The sequence below is a fragment of the Entelurus aequoreus genome, linkage group LG11 (genome assembly GCF_033978785.1).
Source record: "Entelurus aequoreus isolate RoL-2023_Sb linkage group LG11, RoL_Eaeq_v1.1, whole genome shotgun sequence".
Classification (NCBI taxonomy): domain Eukaryota; kingdom Metazoa; phylum Chordata; class Actinopteri; order Syngnathiformes; family Syngnathidae; genus Entelurus; species Entelurus aequoreus.
The window spans coordinates 14,834,371-14,854,370 of NC_084741.1; the positions used below are offsets into that span (position 1 = coordinate 14,834,371).

General features: G+C 39.4%; 1 protein-coding gene across 4 annotated transcripts in view; it reads left to right on the plus strand.

Annotated features, from left to right (window-relative positions):
• mef2d (myocyte enhancer factor 2d) overlaps nt 1-20,000 on the plus strand; it is a 296,690-nt gene that overhangs the window by 253,712 nt on the left and 22,978 nt on the right. For 2 of the 4 annotated variants that reach the window (XM_062062583.1, XM_062062585.1), the window contains exons 7-9: nt 13,478-13,656; nt 13,828-13,857; nt 18,443-18,560. In XM_062062583.1, coding sequence (XP_061918567.1) covers nt 13,478-13,656; nt 13,828-13,857; nt 18,443-18,560 — 327 coding nt within the window. The remainder of the gene's footprint in view (nt 1-13,477; nt 13,657-13,827; nt 13,858-18,442; nt 18,561-20,000) is intronic. The other 2 variants (XM_062062584.1, XM_062062586.1) reach the window with 1 other exon arrangement.

Genomic DNA, 20,000 nt, shown 5'->3' on the forward strand with positions numbered 1-20,000 from the left:
ACCCCCTGGGAGGTGAGTGGAGCAGTGAGCAGCAGCGGTGGCCGTGCCCGGGAATCATTTTTGGTGATTTAACCCCCAATTCCAACCCCAGGGAGGTAGTACTGGGTCCCATTTTTATAGTTTTTGGTATGAATCGGCCGGGGTTTGAACTCACGACCTACCGATCTCAGGGCGGACACTCTAACCACTAGGCCACTGAGGAGGCGGAAGGCAGCGTACACCCTGGACAAGTCGCCACCTCATAAAACCGTCACCCAGAAAGCCAGCGAAGCCAAACATTGGTCTGTAAGGGAATTTACACTATTAAAAGTTAAACTGTTGGTTAACTTTTTTGAGTAATTATTCAAAGATGGGTTTATTTTTGTAATAAAGTGGCAGGACAGGACGGATTTTTTCATTATTTTTTATTTTTTATTGATTTTTGATTGTTTTGAATCGATTAGGAATCGAAAATTCTTTACTGTTATGCGGTCAATGATCATGTCAATGTATAAATAGAAATAACTACATACATACAAATGTACATGAATAAATACATTTAAATAAAATATAAATATGATCATAAAACAAAATGTAATAAAAAATAAATGTTTCACTGGACTTTAAAAAAAAAATTAATAACATGTGATGATGGTGACAAAAACAATGTTTTTTTTATTTTATATATATTTTTTAATATAAGAGTAAAAAGTCAAAATAAACAATGTCAAATGCTGTGCGCTACTTTGCCGACTTCATTCAAAGTGTACGAAAAACGTAGCGGCTTATGATTCGGAATTTACGATAAATTGATGATGGGGACAAAAACCACTGTTTTTTTATTTCTTTTTTTAAAAATAAATGAGTAAAAAATTAAAATAAACAATTTCAAACGCTGCACGCCACTTTGCCGACTTCATTCAAAGTGTAGGAAAAACGTAGCGGCTTATGATTCGGAATTTACGATAAATTGATGATGGTGACAAAAAACAATGGGGTTTTTTTTTTTTAAATATATTTTTTAATAAATTAGTAAAAAATTAAAATAAACAATGTCAAACGCTGCACACTACTTTTCCGACGTCATTCAAAGTGTAGGAAAAAAAGTAGCGGCTTATACTTCGGAATTTAAGATAGATTGATGATGGCGACAAATAATGTTTTTTTATTTCATATATATTTTTTAATAAATGAGTAAAAAATTTTAAAAAATGTCAAACGCTGCGCACTACTTTGCCGACTTCATTCAAAGTGTAGGAAAAAAGTAGCGGCTTATAATTCGTAACTTACGATAGATTGATGATGGCGACAAAACAATGATTTTTTATGTCATATATATTTTTTGATAAATTAGTAAAAAATGTAAATAAACAATGTCAAACGCTGCGCACTACTTTGCCGATTTCATTCAAAGTGTAAGAAAAACTTGGCGGCTTATGATTCGGAATTTACGATAAATTGATGATGGTGACAAAAAAAATGGGGGTTTTTTTGTATATATTTTTTAATAAATGAGTAAAAAATTAAAATAAACAATTTCAAATGCTGCGCACTACTTTTCCGACCTCATTCAAAGTGTAAGAAAAAAGTAGCGGCTTACACTTCGGAATTTAAGATAGATTGATGATGGCGACAAAACACAATGTTTTTTTATTTCATATATATTTTTTAATAAATGAGTAAAAATTTTTTAAAAATGTCAAACGCTGCGCACTACTATGCCGACTTCATTCAAAGTGTAGGAAAAAAGTAGAGGCTTATAATTCGGAACTTACGATAGATTGATGATGGCGACAAATAACAAGGATTTATTATTTCATATATATTTTTTAATAAATGAGTAAAAAATAAAATTAATGTCAAACGCTGCGCACTACTTTCATTCAAAGTGTAGGAAAAAAGTAGCTGCTTTAAATTCAGAATTTACGATAAATTGATGATGGCGACTAAAAGCAATGTTTTTTATGTCATATATATTTTTTGATAAATTAGTAAAAAATGTAAATAAACAATGTCAAACGCTGCGCACTACTTTGCCAGCTTCATTCAAAGTGTAGGAAAAAAGTAGCAGACAATAAAATGGCATGTGTGTCCAAATATTTTTTTTAATTAATCCAAATTATGCAGGCAAGTAATAACCTGTAATCGGTGATGATTAATCCAAATTTAAAATTGATTTTAAAAAATGAAGGGTTTGACAGAACTTGAACTGGCGGTAACATCCTTCGAATTCAACAAAAGTGTCTTATTAATTCCAGAGTAAAACGGGAATATTCCCTGGACCGTCTTCAAAATATTATTTCTATTTTTAGCAACACCAACACTGGCCTCCATTCACATGTATTACATCATGGAGGAGAGGGAACACTAAAATATCTTTGATGACATCACCAGGCGGTCTGATATTGCGCACGATAACCAAAAAAAAAAGACGACTCAATGGCTCTGTACTTGAGTACTTTGCACTAAGTACACTCAGTACACGCAGTCTTTAAAGTGCATACGTGTGTTCAGACTGAAAAATGCGGTACTCTGCCAGTACCTGGGTGTTGTATTTAAAAATGGTGAGTGTGCAATGATGGACACCCTTCGACAGTCGCCGTAGAAACCAAACAAAAAGTGACGGCGTGATACACACACGGTGTACTTATTGAAGTGTACTGAGGGAAGTATTTCATTTGAGACGTGGCTATAAAAAGTCCAAATAAAGGTCTTCAACGCCACAGTTACGTGTTTACATACTCACACCACGTCCTGCCGCCACCTGCTGCACGCACACTCTGGTGTGTGTGTGTGTGTGTGTGTGTGTGTGTGTGTGTGTGTGTGTGTGTGTGTGTGTGTGTGTGTGTGTGTGTGTGTGTGTGTGTGTGTGTGTGTGTGTGTGTGTGTGTTCTTGTATTTCTACCCTTCTTGAGACACCAACAAGTGAACAAGTTAGGACATAAATCATGGTCCCAATACGGAAAACCATTGCATCTAATAGAGAGCCAAATACTAGAGTCTGTGAACATTGCTCCAAAGTCAGAATTTTGTGTGTGTGTGGGTGTGTGTGGGTGTGTGTGTGATTGAGATAAAAAAAGTCGCATGTTGTTGTTCGACAGTCACTATCTAACAACTGTCTTCTGAACACCCTGACTGTGTGTGTGTGTGTGTGTGTGTGTGTGTGTGTGTGTGTGTGTGTGTGTGTGTGTGTGTGTGTGTGTGTGTGTGTGTGTGTGTGTGTGTGTGTGTGTGTGTGTGTGTGTGTGTGTGTGTGTGTGTGTGTGTGTGTGCGTGTGTGTGTGTGTGTGTGTGTGTTGTATTTCTACCCTTCTTGAGACACCAACAAGTGATGACATAAATCATGGTCCCAATACTGAAAACCCTTGCATCTAATAGAGAGCCAAATACTAGAGTCTGTGAACATTGCTCCAAAGTCAGGATTTTTTGTTGATTTAATGTGCATACAAAAGTAAACACTGACGGGTACAAAGGCAGCAATATATGATCAAACAAGACGGCAACTAAAGAAGGACTTCCCTGTTCATCCCCGAAAAAAACCCGGCGGGTGAACAGCTGATTTTACGACTTCCTGGGCTGACGTAAGACAACCCGCGTCACATATGTGACCATAGGATGAACAAATACACTACGCTACTAAGACTATGGTGGCCATTAGCAGTTAGCTTCTACAGCTGGGTTGCCCAAAGTGCGGCACAGGGGCTATCTGTGGTCCCTGACTCCTTTGTCATCGGCCTTAAGCACATTACAAAAAACAACAAAAATAGAGATCTCATTTGCACCCCTGGTGGTGACATCTGTCAAAAGGTGGTCCCAAAAAGGAGGGATTTTTCAAATTGACTGTGTGTCGCTTTTAAAAGTGCTCCCCCTCTGGTCAACATACGAAATAACAAGTGTGTGTAAAAATTTGAAGTGCTCTCCCTCTAGCCAACATATGTAAAAACAAGTGTGTGTAAGAAATTGAAATGTGCACCCTTTGGTCAAAATTAATTTAAAAAATGTTTTAATAAATATGTATATAAAGACATACTGTAATAACTTGTAGTAAATAATGAAAATTAAAAACCAATTACAAAAAAATAATAATAATGAACTAAAAGCAGTCTTTTTCTCACAATGTGTAGACTTTTTTTTTAAATAAAATTGGGAACAATTTCTCATATTTTTCTGTTTCTATAATATTGCAATATTTTCTTGTTAAGTTTTTACTTTTTTATGTAAAATTACTACTTTTTCATGCCAAATGGTTTTCTTATAAAATTGTGACTTTTGTCCAGTAAAATTAAGACTCTTTTCATAAAATTGCCAACATGTCAAGCTTTTACTTGTTAAATTGCGACTGTTATTGAGTAACATTCCAACTTTTATCATAACATTGCACACATGTTCAGTTTTTCTTGTAAAATTTCGACTTGCGCTGAGTAAAATGACGACTTTTATTATAATACTGCCAAAATTCTTAAGTTTTCTTGTGAAATGTTGACCTTTTTCTAGTGAAATTCCAACTCATTTTTCACAAGTTTTTTTAATATTTGCATAGTATGTATATATTATTAATGTTGTAAATACAAATTTTTATATATCTAGAAAGGCTGGTCCTAAAAGGTAGGCATTATTCGGAGGTCTCAAGAAGGTAACAAATACAAGAATGTGTGTGTGCGCGTGCATGTGTGTGCGTGTGTTTGTGTGCGTGTGTTTGTGTGTGTGTGTGCATGTGTGATGTCAATGGTCAGCTGTCTGCCGGGAAGAAGATGGTTGTCTGTTCTCGAGGCGAGGCTTAGGAGGATTTGTTTGTCATCAGTCCTCGCTGGCCGTGACACACGTGTCGCTCCTCTCCTGACAGGAAGTCATCTGTCATATGGCAAGCCGGGCGATGTTGCCATGGTAACACCAAACGGTCAACATGTCCTCCCTACTGGAACACTGTCCGTCGATGAATTTACTGACTTGGGCCATTAGAGGGTGACTGAAATGTAAATGTGGAACACGATTGTATCCTATTAACCCTCTTCTTATTAGGTGTGACTCTTTAGGCACCGAACGAGTCAATCCGAGTCTGATTCCTGTGGTGACGATTCAATTCAGAATCGGTTCTCGATTACAAACAGATTCTCTCAATGTATTGTTTGATATAACAATTATATATTTTTTCAAAACATTAGAAGAGCGCTGTCTGGTTGCAAAGATATGGCCTAAAAACTTATTCTATACAACTACATATATCACGTATATAAAATAATTATTGACTTTTTTTGTAATATATATATATTTTCTCTAAATTAAGTCTTTGTTACTTTTATAAGCAACTAATTAATGGTGAATATGTTCCCCATACTAAAGTGTTGCCAAGATTTTAAATAAAAAACAATTATAAAAAAAATATAATTTTATGTATATATGTTACTTTAATAAGCAACTAATTAATGGTGAATATGTTCCCCATACTAAAGTGTTGCCAAGATTTTAAATAAAAAACAATTATAAAAAAATATATAATTTTATATATATATGTTACTTTAATAAGCAACTAATTAATGGTGAATATGTTCCCCATACTAAAGTGTTGCCAAGATTTTAAATAAAAAACAATTATAAAAAAATATAATTATATATATATATACAGGTATGTTACTTATTAAGCAACTAATTAATGGTGAATATGTTCCCCATACTAAAGTGTTACCAAGATTTTAAATAAGGCATTAATAAGTACTTAATAATGACTAATTAAGAGCCAATATGTTACTAATTTGCATGTTAATAAGCAACTGTGTTACCAAAATATTTTATTTTTATTTTTATTTAATATCAATACATCCATATATATATTTATAAAATGTATATATACATATATATTTTTTTGTTTGTATGTTTTTATTGTTATTATTTTTTTAATCGTTCATCCATCCATGTTCTATCGTTTGTCCCTCTCGATTTTTTTAAAATTATTAATCGGTTACAATGGGGCTCAATAAGAATGGGATTTGGATTTTCATTCTCCCATTATCTCATAAAATGTATCTTTAATCGAAGCAATGAAAACAACCTTTGCTTTCGTCCTCTGTCTTTGCTTTTTTTCTCCTTCAATTTCTCTTCCACTTTTATGGTGAAAATATCCTGAAAGTAATTAGCAAGCAACTTAATTTGAACTCCCTTTCTATTACCATTTTTGTGCGTGCGTGCATGTGCGTGTGTGTGTGTTGTGTGTTGTGTGTGTGTGTGTGTGTGTGTGTGTGTGTGTGTGTGTGTGTGTGTGTGTGTGTGTGTGTGTGTGTGTGTGTGTGTGTGTGTGTGTGATTGAGATAAAACAGTCCCATGTTGTTATTAGACAATCACTATCTAACGGCTGTCTTATGAACACCCTGACTGTGTGTGTGTGTGTGTGTGTGTGTGTGTGTGTGTGTGTGTGTGTGTGTGTGTGTGTGTGTGTGTGTGTGTGTGTGTGTGTGTGTGTGTGTGTGTGTGTGTGTGTGTGTGTGTGTGTGTGTGTGTGTGTGTGTGTGTGTGTGTGTGTGTGTGTGTGTGTGTGTGTGTGTGTGTGTGTGTGTGTGTGTGTGTGTGTGTGTGTGTGTGTGTGTGTGTGTGTGTGTGAGAAAGTGAGAGACTGGAAAGTCCCCGCTCTTCCGGCACAAACAATCTAACTGGGATGACGTCTCATCGCCATGACAGCCACTGAAAGGTTTGGTAAGGGAGATGATTATGATTTCTCTTTACAGCAGGCCTTTGATGTTTTCCCCTTTAAATACCAACCTTCCTTCGTCGTGTCGTCCGTAAGGAAGTCACTGACTTTGCAGGCGGTTGGTGCTTCTATTGTAACCGTGACAACCAAGACACAGCGTCGCCTTGTTTTCTGTTAAATTGTTGTGGGCCAACATCCAAGCAGGAAATAAAAAGTTGTGGCGTGGTTTAGGCACGAGGTCATGGTTGGTTCTTTTAGTTTCTTTTCTTTAAGCTTCAAAGCCGCAAATATTTTGTTTGAACCAACGGTTGAGGTTTTGATTAGTGCGTGGAGTTAGAGTGCGGCGAGAGGAGATGAAGAGAAGGACAAAGAATGCAAATGTGACTTAAGGTTACTTAAGGGTTGCGCCATCTAGACAATATATGCTATAAATCAGGGGTGTCCAAACCTTTTGACTTGGGGGCTGCATTGGGCTAAAAAAATTTGGTCGAGGGGCCAAAAGCCGGCTGCATGTAAAGTAACTATATGTATGTATATACAGTCGCGATCAAAAGTTCTGACCACAGAATTTTCCTCCATGTGATGGCAGATGAAACATAAACTGAGCTGTTTGGCCACAATACCCAGCAATATGTTTGGAGGAGAAAAGGTGAGGCCTTTAATCCCAGGAACACCATTCCTACCGTCAAGCATGGTGGTGGTAGTATTATGCTCCGGGCCTGTTTTGCTGCCAATGGAACTGGTGCTTTGCCGAGAGTAAATGGGACAATGAAAAAGGAGGATTACCTCCAAATTCTTCAGGACAACCTTAAGTCATCAGCCCGGAGGTCAGGTCTTGGGCGCAGTTGAGTTCAAACGCTGCGCGCTACTTTGCAGACTCCATTCAAAGTGTAGGAAAAAAGTAGCGGCTTATAATTCTGAATTTACAATAGATTGACGATGGCGACTAAAAACAATGTTTTTTATGTCATGTATATTTTTGATAAATTAGTAAAAAATGTAAATAAACAATGTCAAACGCTGTGCACTACTTTTCCGACTTTATTCAAAGTGTAGGAAAAAAGTAGCAGCTTATACTTCGGAATTTAAGATAGATTGATGATGGCGACAAAAAACAATGTTTTTTTTATTTCTTTTTTTTTTTTATTATAAATTTGTAAAAAATAAACAATGTCAAATGCTGAACATTCAAAGTGTAGGAAAAAAGTAGCGTCTTATAATTCGGAATTTACTATAAATTGATGATGATGAAAAAAACAATGTATTTTTATTTTGTGTATATTTTTTAATGAGTAAAAAATAAAAATAAACAATGTCAAACACTGAGCGCTACTTTGCAGACTCCATTCAAAGTGTAGGAAAAAAGTAGCGGCTTATAATTCGGAATTTACGATAAATTGATAGTGACAAAAAATTCGTTTTTATTTTGTGCATATTTTTTTATAAATAAGTAAAAAATAAAAATAAACAATGTCAAACGCTGTGCGCTGTGGGTATGTGGGCTTGTATTAAGCCTCAGGGAGTTGAACGCCCCTGCCTTACATAGTTCCGGGTCACCCTTGGGCAAGGTGTAGCACCCGAATGCCCCCCCCATCAGGGTTACGATACCCCCCATGAACTACACTAAAAGAGGATGCGTTACCCGGCCCGGAGGAAGCCCGGGGCCCTCCTCCGGAGCTAGGCCCGGAGGTAGGGCTCGTCAGCGAGCGCCTGGTGGCCGGGCTTGCCACGGAGCCCGGCCGGGCACAGCCCGAAGAAGCTACGTGGACACGCCATCTTCTCTGCCACGTGGGCCCACCACCCGCGGTCGGAACCAGTGGGGTCGGGTGCGCTGCCAAATGGATGGCGGTGAAAGTGGAGGCTCCGGACGGACCAATTCGGGGCAGCAGAGGCTGACTTTCGGGACGTGGAACGTCTCTACGCTGGTGGGGAAGGAGCCTGAGCTGGTGCGAGAGGTGGAGCGCTACCGGTTGGATCTGGTGGGGCTTACCTCTACGCATAGCAAGGGCTCTGAAACCACACTCCTGGACAAGGGATGGACCTTGTTCACTTCTGGAGTTGCTCAGGGTGTGAGGGCACAGGCGGGTGTGGGGATACTCACGAGTCCCCGGCTGAGTGCCTGTACGTTGGAGTTCACCCCAGTGGACAAGAGGGTCGCCTCCCTTCGCCTTAGGGTTGGAGGGGGGAAAACTCTGACTGTTGTTTGTGCATACGCACCAAACAGGAGTTCAGAGTATTCAGCCTTCTTGGATACCTTGCATGGGGTCCTGTATGGGGCGCCGGCAGGGGATTCCATAGTCTTGCTGGGGGACTTCAACGCGCACGTGGGCAATGACAGTGATACTTGGACTGGCGTGATTGGGAGGAACGGTCTCCCTGATCTGAACCTGAGTGGTGGATTGTTATTGGACTTCTGTGCTAGTCACGGACTTGCGATAACAAACACCATGTTCAAGCATAAGGATGCTCATAGGTGTACCTGGTACCAGAGCACCCTAGGCCAAAGATCAATGATCGATTTTGTAATCGTATCAGCTGATCTGAGGCCGTATGTTTTGGACACTCGGGTGAAGAGAGGGGCTGAACTGTCAACTGATCACCATCTGGTGGTGAGTTGGGTTAGATGGCGGGGGAAACCTCTGGACAGACCTGGCAAACCCAAGCGTGTAGTGCGGGTGAACTGGGAACGTTTGGAGGAGTCCTCTGTCCGGAAGGACTTCAACTCACACCTCCGGCGGGACTTCTCTGCCATCCCTGTGGAGGTTGGGGACATTGAACAGGAATGGGCAATGTTCAAAGCCTCTATTGCTAAAGCTGCAGATGCGAGCTGTGGCCAGAAGGTCTTAGGTGCCTCAAGGGGCGGTAACCCTCGAACACCCTGGTGGACAGTGGTGGTCAGGGAAGCCGTCCGACTGAAGAAGGAGTCCTACCGGGGTATGTTATCCCAGGGGACTCCGGAGGCAGTTGCAAGGTACCGGCGGGCCCGAAGGGCAGCGGCCGTGGCTGTGGACGAGGCTAAGCAGAGGGTGTGGGAGCAGTTCGGGGAATCCATGGAGAAGGACTATCGGGCGGCACCAAAGCTGTTCTGGAAGACCATACGGCACCTCAGGAGGGGGAAGCAGGGAACCATCCAAGCTGTGTACGGCAAGGATGGGACTTTGCTGACTTCAAGTGAGGAAGTCGTGGGGCGTTGGAAAGAGCACTTTGAGGAACTCCTGAACCCAAATACATCAGACACACCCTCCCTGATAGGAGCAGGGCCTGAGGATGATGGGGGATCGACGTTGATCTCTCGGAGTGAAGTCACTGAGGTAGTTAGACAACTCCACAGTGGCAAAGCTCCGGGGGTTGACGAGATCCGTCCAGAAATGCTGAAGGCTCTGGGTGTTGATGGGCTGTCTTGGTTGATACGCCTTTTCAACATTGCGTGGAAGTCTGGGACAGTGCCGAGGGAGTGGCAGACTGGGGTGGTGGTTCCCCTTTTCAAAAAGGGGGACCAGAGGGTGTGTGCTAATTACAGGGGTATCACACTACTCAGCCTCCCTGGGAAAGTTTACGCCAAGGTACTGGAAAGGAGGGTCCGGCCGATAGTCGAACCTCAGATTCAAGAGGAGCAATGTGGATTCCGTCCTGGTCGTGGAACAACTGACCAACTCTTTACGCTTGCGGGAATCCTGGAGAGGGCCTGGGAGTATGCCTATCCAGTCTACATGTGTTTTGTGGATTTGGAGAAGGCGTATGACCGCGTCCCTCGGGAGATCTTGTGGGAGGTGCTGAGGGAGTACGGAGTGAGGGGAACCCTGTTGAGGGCCATCCAATCTCTGTACAACCAAAGCGAGAGTTGTGTCCGGGTGCTTGGATGTAAGTCGGATCCGTTTCCAGTGGGGGTTGGTCTCCGCCAGGGCTGCGCTCTGTCACCTATCCTGTTTGTGATTTTCATGGACAGGATTTCTAGGCGGAGTCGTGGCCATGGCGGAGAGGGTATACGTCTCGGGGGGCTAAGGGTTGCGTCACTGCTGTCTGCAGATGATGTGGTCCTGATGGCACCTTCGGTTCGTGACCTTCAGCTCTCACTGGATCGGTTCGCAGCCGAGTGTTCAGCGGCTGGAATGAGGATCAGCATCTCCAAATCTGAGGCCATGGTTCTCAGCAGGAAACCGATGGTTTGTACAGTCCGGGTAGGGGACAGGACTCTGTCCCAGGTGGAGGAGTTTAAGTATCTCGGGGTCTTGTTCACGAGTGAGGGAAAGATGGAGAAGGAAATCAGCCGGAGAATCGGAGCAGCTGGGGCAGTATTGCAGTCTCTCTGCCGCACTGTTGTGACGAAACGGGAGCTGAGCCAGAAGGCAAAGCTCTCGGTCTACCGAGCTATCTACATTCCTACTCTCACCTATGGTCATGAAGTGTGGGTAATGACCGAAAGAATAAGATCGCGGATACAAGCGGCCGAAATGAGTTTCCTCAGAAGGGTGGCTGGCATCTCCCTTAGAGATAGGGTGAGAAGTGCAGTCACCCGAGAGAGACTCGGAGTAGAGCCGCTGCTCCTTCGCTTGGAAAGGAGCCAGCTTAGGTGGTTCGGGCATCTCGTGCGGATGCCTCACGAGCGTCTCCCTAGGGAGGTCCTCGTTGCACGTCCCACTGGGAGGAGGCCCCGCGGCAGACCAAGGACCAGATGGGGGGATTACATCTCCTCTCTGGCCTGGGAACGCTTCGGGATTCCCCAGGAGGAAGTCGCAAATGTTGCTCTGGAGAGGGAAGTCTGGGGGTCTTTGCTGGAGCTGCTGTCCCCGCGACCCGATTCCGGATAAGCGGTTGAAGATGGATGGATGGAAACGCTGTGCGCGTCTTTCCAGACTTCATTCAAAGTGTAGGAAAAAAGTAGCGGCTTATAATTCGGAATTTAATATAGATTGATGATGGCGACTAAAAACAATGTTTTTTATGTCATATATATTTTTGATAAATTAGTAAAAAATGTAAATTATCAATGTCAAACGCTGTGCACTGCTTTTCCGACTATATTCAAAGTGTAGGAAAAAAGTAGCGGCTTATACTTATACATCATAGATTGATGATGGCGACAAAAACAAAGATTTTTTATTTCATATACAGTATATTTTTTAATCAATGTGTAAAAAATAAAAAATAATGTGAAACGTGCATTAAAAATTTTGGAAAAAAGTAGCGTCTTATAATTCGGAATTTACGATGAATTGATGATGATGAAAAAAACTATGTCTTTTTATTTCGTATATATTTTTTAATAAATGAGTAAAAAATAAAAATAAACAATGTCAAACGCTGCGCGCCACTTTGCAGATTTCTTTCAAAGTGTAGGAAAAAAGTAGCGGCTTATAATTCAGAATTTACGATAGATTGATAATGGGGACAAAAAACAATGTTTTTTTAATGTCTTTTTTTTTTTTTTTAATAAATGAGTAAAAAATTAAAATAAACAATGTCAAACGCTGTGCACTACTTTTCCGACTTTATTCAAAGTGTAGGAAAAAAGTAGCGGCTTATAATTGGGAATTTACGTAAGATTGATGATGGCGACAAAAACAATGATTTTTTATTTCATATATATTTTTTAATAAATGAGTAAAACATTTAAATAAACTGTTGAACTACTTTAACGACTTCATTCAAAGTGTAGGAAAAAAGTAGCGGCTTATAATTCGGAATTTAAGATAGATTGATGATGGCGACAAAAACAATGATTTTTTATTTCATATATATTTTTTAATCAATGTGTAAAAAATAAAAATAATGTGAAACGCTGTGCATTAAAAATTTAGGAAAAAAGTAGCGTCTTATAATTCGGAATTTACAATGAATTGATGATGATGAAAAAAAAAAGTCTTTTTATTTCGTATATATTTTTTAATAAATGTGTAAAAAATTTTAAAAAAACAATGTCAAACGCTGCGCGCCACTTTGCAGATTTCATTCAAAGTGTAGGAAAAAAGTAGCGGCTTATAATTCGGAATTTACGATAGATTGATAATGGGGACAAAAAACAATGTTTTTTTAATTTCTTTTTTTTTTTTTTTTAATAAATGAGTAAAAAATTAAAATAAACAATGTCAAACGCTGTGCACTACTTTTCCGACTTTATTCAGAGTGTAGGAAAAAAGTAGCGGCTTATAATTCGGAATTTACGTAAGATTGATGATGGCGACAAATTACAATGATTTTTTATTTCATATATATTTTTTAATAAATGAGTAAAACATTTAAATAAACAATGTTGAACACTGCGCGCTACTTTAACGACTTCATTCAAAGTGTAGGAAAAAAGTAGGGGCTTATAATTCGGAATTTACGATAATTGATGATGGCGACAAAAAGCAATTATTTTTTATTTCATATATATTTTTTAGTAATTGAGTAAAACATTTAAATAATGTCAAATGCTGCGCACTACTTTCATTCAAAGTGTAGGAAAAAAGTAGCGGCCCATAATTCGGAATTTACTATAGATTGATGATGGTGACAAAAAACAAGGATTTTTTATTTCATATATTTTTTAATAAATGAGTAAAAATATTAATAAACATTGTCAAAGGCTGCATGCCACTTTGCCAACTTTATTTATTACAAGCTGTCACTTGTCAGCCGATAGAAACTTCCTGATGAACACAGTTTGGTGCAAATGAGCAGTTGTATGGGTCACAGGTTTCTTTCTTAAAGTGACACACACACACCGACTGACAGTATCCCTTACTGGGTTTTATAATACATCGTTGCTTCAGTATCGCTCGACCCGTCCCTGGTTCTGTTCCGCTAAAGGACCTGTCCTTCTGTGTCTCTCCACAGCTAACGGCTACATCAGCGCCAGGGCGTCGCCGGGCCTTCTGTCCGTCTCCAACGGCAACGGCCTGGTCAAAGTGGTCCCGGCCAAGTCTCCGCCCCTTCCCAATCCTCAGATGGTCAACAGTCGCAAGCCGGACCTGAGGGTCATCACCTCGCAGGGTGGCAAGAGCCTCATGCAGCTGGTGAGGGAAAAAAAGCTGTTATATTGACAAATGCGACCCATGTTGTTCCTCTCAGAAATTACACCTTAACTTCGTCAAAATCTAACTGGAGAGTCACCATCAGAAAGTGTCAAGTGGTGTGCGTGTGTCAAGTCACATGACGCCTTTTTGTGTTTCCTCCCCGCCGTGCAGACAGAAGAAGAGCTGGAGCTGGTGAGCGAGGTGAATAGAACCTTTCTTTCAGAACCTTCTAGGCCCGTGTGGCGCCCAACTGTGTGCATGAGCGCGACGCCGGCGAGCATGTGACACGGTTGTGCTTGTCAGCGTGAGACATGTCGCCTGGTCGCCTTTTTAAAGTCGCGTCCTGCTAAGACGGCGACCAGAAGGCGAGGCGAGGCGCCTCAGAGTGACCAGATGACCATTCGCTGCCCGGCATGTCAGAAATGTGTGTTTTCACCTCGCTGCATGCAGACGTCCCTCCCTGGCCACTTCATTAGGAACACACATAACGCAGTTTCTCTTAAAGTCGCAGTTGACTTTATATTAGAGATGTCCGATAATATCGTACTGCCGATATTATGTCCCGTGGAAAACCGTCCAACCGGAACTTTAATAACTAAAGTTCCTTGGGTGAATAATGTAAAGTCACTACACCGGTATGTTTTAGCGCTTTCATGGCGAGTTTACTGACAGATATAAGTAAGAACTTTACACTACTTTATATTAGAAATGGCAACAGCCGAGGATGAATGTCCCATAACAAGAAGCTTATCGACTAGAGATGTCCAATAATATCGGACTGCCGATGTTATCGGCCGATAAATGCTTTAAAATGTAATATCGGGAATTATCGGTATCGGTTTCAAAAAGTAAAATGTATGACTTTTTTAAAACGCCGCTGTACGGAGTGGTACACGGACGTAGGGAGAAGTACAGAGCGCCAATAAACCTTAAAGGCACTGCCTTTGCGTGCCGGCCCAGTCACATAATATCTACGGCTTTTCACACACACAAGTGAATGCAAGGCATACTTGGTCAACAGCCATACAGGTCACACTGAGGGTGAACGTATAAACAACTTTAACACTGTTACAAATATGTGCCACACTGTGAACCCACACCAAACAAGAATGACAAACACATTTCGGGAGAACATCCGCACCGTAACACAACAGAACAAATACCCAGAACCCCTTGCAGCACTAACTCTTCCGGGACGCTACAATATACACCCCCCACAACAACCCCATAAAATTAGGCATAATAATGTGTTAATTCCACGACTGTATATATCGGTATTGGTTGATATCAGAATCGGTAATTAAGAGTTGGACAATATCGGAATATCGGATATCGGCAAAAAAAGCCATTATCGGACATCTTTACTGTATATGCCTCATTGTGTTGCAATCCAATTGTTACGACTTCGTCGCATGGCTGCGATTGTCGTGTTCCCTCCCAATGCAAACTTTTCTTTAATAAATTAAACGCAGGAAAAAAAATACAAAACTAAAGACGCTAACAAGCGTGGAGTTAAAAAAAAAAAAAAGTCACCAAGGGGTGAAAAAACGAGGAATGCTAGTGTGTAAACAAATCACTAGAGCGAGGATAAAAACCAGGAGAACGTAAATGTTGCCTATAGCAAACATTGACCCAGCAACTAATGTTGGGTGACAGAAAACTATAAAGGGGAGTGATCAACCAAAACACCTGGTGGGAACACTAATTGCTAAACAAAGACAGGTGAGGATAATCAGTGCCCATGGAAACCAACAGTAAACAGGGAAAGAGGATGCACCCAGGAAACAGACTAAAACAGGAGAACTACCAAACATAAATCATGCCCGGGTAACGGATCATGACACCAATATCCAATTGTATTTACAATCCAGACCATTGGGCGCACCGGATTATAAGGCGCACTGCCGATGAATGGTCAATTTTCGATCTTTTTTCATATATAAGGCGCACCGGATTATAAGGCGCACTGCTGATGAATGGTCTATTTTCGATCTTTTTTCATATATAAGGCGCACAGCATTATAAAGCGCACTGCAGATGAATGGTCTATTTTTGATCTTTTTTCATATATAAGGCGCACAGGATTATAAGGCGCACTACCGATGAATGGTCTATTTTCGATCTTTTTTCATATATAAGCGGCGCACCGGACTGTAAGGCGCACTACCGATGAATGGTCTATTTTTGATCTTTTTTTCATATATAATGCGCACTGGATTATAAAGCGCACTACCGATGAATGGTCTATTTTGATCTTTTTTCATATATGAGGCGCACTGCCGATGAATGGTCTATTTTTGATTGTTTTTCATATACGAAGTGCATCGGATTATAAGGCGCACTACCGATGAATGATCTATTTTCGATCTTTTTTCATATATAAGGCGCACCGGATTATAAAGCGTACTACCAATGAATGGTCTATTTTTTACCTTTTTTCATATATAAGGCGCACCGGATTATAAGGCGCACTACCAATGAATGGTCTATTTTCGATCTTTTTTCATATTAAGGCGCACCGGATTATAAAGCGCACTACCGATGAATGGTCAATTTTCGATATTTTTTCATATATAAAGCGCACCGGATTATAAGGCGCACTACCGATGAATGGTTTATTTTTGATCCTTTTTCATATATAAAGCGCACCGGATTATAAGGCGCACTACTGATGAATGGTCTATTTTCATATATAAAGCGCACCGGATTATAAAGCGCACTACCGATGAATGGTCAATTTTCGATCTTTTTTCATATATAAAGCGCACCGGATTATAAGGCGCACTACCAATGAATGGTTTATTTTTTATCCTTTTTCATATATAAAGCGCACCGGATTATAAGGCGCACTACCGATGAATGGTCTATTTCCGATCTTTTTTCATATATAAAGCGCACCGGATTATAAAGCGCACTACCGATGAATGGTCAATTTTCGATCTTTTTTCATATATAAAGCGCACCGGATTATAAGGCGCACTACTGATGAATGGTTTATTTTTTATCTTTTTTCATATATAAGGCGCACTACCGATGAATGGTCTATTTTCGATCTTTTTTCATATATAAGGCGCACCTGATTATAAGGCGCATTAAAGGAGTCATATTATTTTTTAGTTTTGTCTAAATGTAAAATACTTTTATGTTGAAGAGGTTCATTTAGCCTACTAATGTGTATTTATAAATGGTTGATTTATATAGGCTGGCCTATATAAATCAACCATTTCTAAATGTAAAAGACTTCCTTGTGGTCTACATAACATGTAATGGTGGTTCTTTGGTCAAAATGTTGCATAGATGATGTTTTACAGATCATCTTCAAGCCGCTTTCTGACAGTCGCTTCCGGATGCGCCGTTTTTTGGGCGGTCTTATTTACGTGGCTCACCTTCGGCAGCGTCTTCTCCCCGTCATCTTTGTTGTAACGGTGTAGTGTGCAAGGACGGGAGTGGAAGAAGTGTCAAAAGATGTAGCTAACTGTTCTAATGACATTCAGACTTTACTTCAATCAATAACGGAGCAGCATCTCCTTATCCGCCGGAAATGTGTCCTGTGAAAAAAACGTCCGACCGGAACTCTCTAATAACTAAAGTTCCTTGGGTGAATAATGTAAAGTCACTATACCGGTATGTTTTAGTGCTTTCATGGCGAGTTTACTGACAGATATAAGTAAGAACTTTACACTACTTTATATTAGAAATGGCAACAGTGGAGGATGAATGTCCCATAACAAGAAGATAGAGAAAAAGAAGAAGCTTAACGACTACAGCGTCGGCACGGACTGCAAAGGCGGACCCGCGCAATTTTTCAGGACTTATGCAGATCCCAAATACAGATCAGCAGGCACCAGAAGGGAAGAAAAGTTGCCTATGCATAATACTGCAAAACAAAACACCAGATAATGTCTTACCTTATACACACACCATAATAATACTCATATGTTGAAGCACATCAAGCGGTGTGGCTTCATAGCTTACAAAAGTCGTACTAAAACATTTTGATAGATTTTTGAGCGCCATGTGTAATGTTCTATATTTTCAATAGAACATATAAAATGTTGGCGTTGTTTACTTGAGTCACATTGCAGTCTCCACATATCTCTTATGTGTGACTGCCATCTACTGGTCACACTTCATAGCTTACCAAAGTCGTACTAAAACATTTTGATAGATTTTTGAGCGCCGGGTGTAATGTTCTATATTTTCAATGGAACACATAAAATGTTGGCGTCGTTTACTCGAGTCATAGTGCAGTCTACACGTATCTCTTATGTGTGACTGCCATCTACTGGTCACACTTCATAGCTTACCTTTATGTTTATTGTGTATTGCATCACAGCTGTCTAAATAAGACAAGCACTCTAGGCAGATTTTTTAAAAATCAGATTGTGCATCGTTCCTAATGAAGTGGCCAGATTGTATGCGCACACACACACGCACACACACGTGTTGTCATCGTGTCATTAACGAGCCCTGCGTCACCAAGGCAACCGGATGCAAGTTGCACATTTAGCGTGATGGGATCAGGAAGCCTCCGCGATGTGTTCAAGTACAGTAACAGGTACAGTAAATGAATGTGCACGCTAACGCCAACCTTTGTTCCTTCCCGCTGAGCGAGCATGGCGTCGTGGTTGCGCAACGTCACATCCCCCTTTTATGGGCACGAGGACCCGCCTCCTCACATGTCAGAACGCCTCGGTGAAATAGTTCACCTGTAGGGGGGTGCTAGAGTCACACCTGTGGACACGCCTCCTCCTCTTTAACGCCCGCCTTGTTTTGCTCTTCCCAGAATGCTCAGCGGCTCGGCGGCTCGCAGGTTCCACAGCCGCTGACCACCCCCGTGGTTTCTGTGGCCACTCCCAGCCTCCTGGCGCCTTTCTCCGGCATGCAGACCCCCTACAACACTGGTGAGACTGAGAAATATCATGTCACTATGATACATTTAATATCATGTCAATATCATACATTTAATAGCATGTCAATATCATACATTTAAAATCATGATGTTATGATACTTTTAATATCATGTCAATATCATACATTTAATATCATGATGTTATGATACTTTTAATATCATGTCAATATCATACATTTAATATCATGATGTTATGATACTTTTAATATCATGTCAATATCATACATTTAATATTATGTCAATATGATACATAAAATGTGTCAATATGATACATTACATATGTCAATATGATACATTTAATATCATGTTGTTATGATACATTAAATATGTCATATGATACATTACATATCATGTCAATATGATACATTAAATATCATGCCAATATGATACATTTAATATGTTGTTATGATACATTTAATATCATGTCAATATAATACATTTATTATCATGTCAATATGATACATTTAATATCATGTCAATATAATACATTCAATATCATGTCAATATGATACATTTAATATGTCAATATGATACATTTAATATCATGTTTTTATAATACATTTAATAGCATGTCAATATAATACATTTAATATGTCAATATGATACATAAAATGTGTCAATATGATACATTACATATGTCAATATGATACATTTAATATCATGTTGTTATGATACATTAAATACCATGTCAATATGATACATTACATATCATGTCAATATGATACATTAAATAGCATGCCAATATGATACATTTAATATGTTGTTATGATACATTTAGTATCATGTCAATATAATACATTTAATATCATATCAATATGATACATTTAATATCATGTCAATATGATACATTTTAATATCATGTTGTTATGATACATTAAATATGTCCATATGATACATAAAATGTGTCTATGATACATTACATATGTCAATATGATACATTTGATATCATGTCAATATGATACATTAAATATCATGTCAATATAATACATTACATATAATGTCAATATGATACATTTAATATAATGTCAATATGATACATTTAATATCATGTTATGATACATTAAATATCATGTCAATATGATACATTACATATGTCAATATGATACATAAAATGTGTCAATATGATACATTACATGTCATGTCAATATGATACATTTGATATCATGTCAATATGATACATTCAATATGTCAATATGATACATTCAATATCATGTCATTATGATACATAAAATGTGTCAATATGATACATTACATATCATGCCAATGATACATTTGATAGCATGTCAATATGATACATTAAATATGTCAATATGATACATAAAATGTGTCAATATGATACATGTAATATTGTTATTATGCTACAATACATATGTCAATATGATACATTAAATATCATGTCAATATTATACATTTGATATCATGTCAATATGAT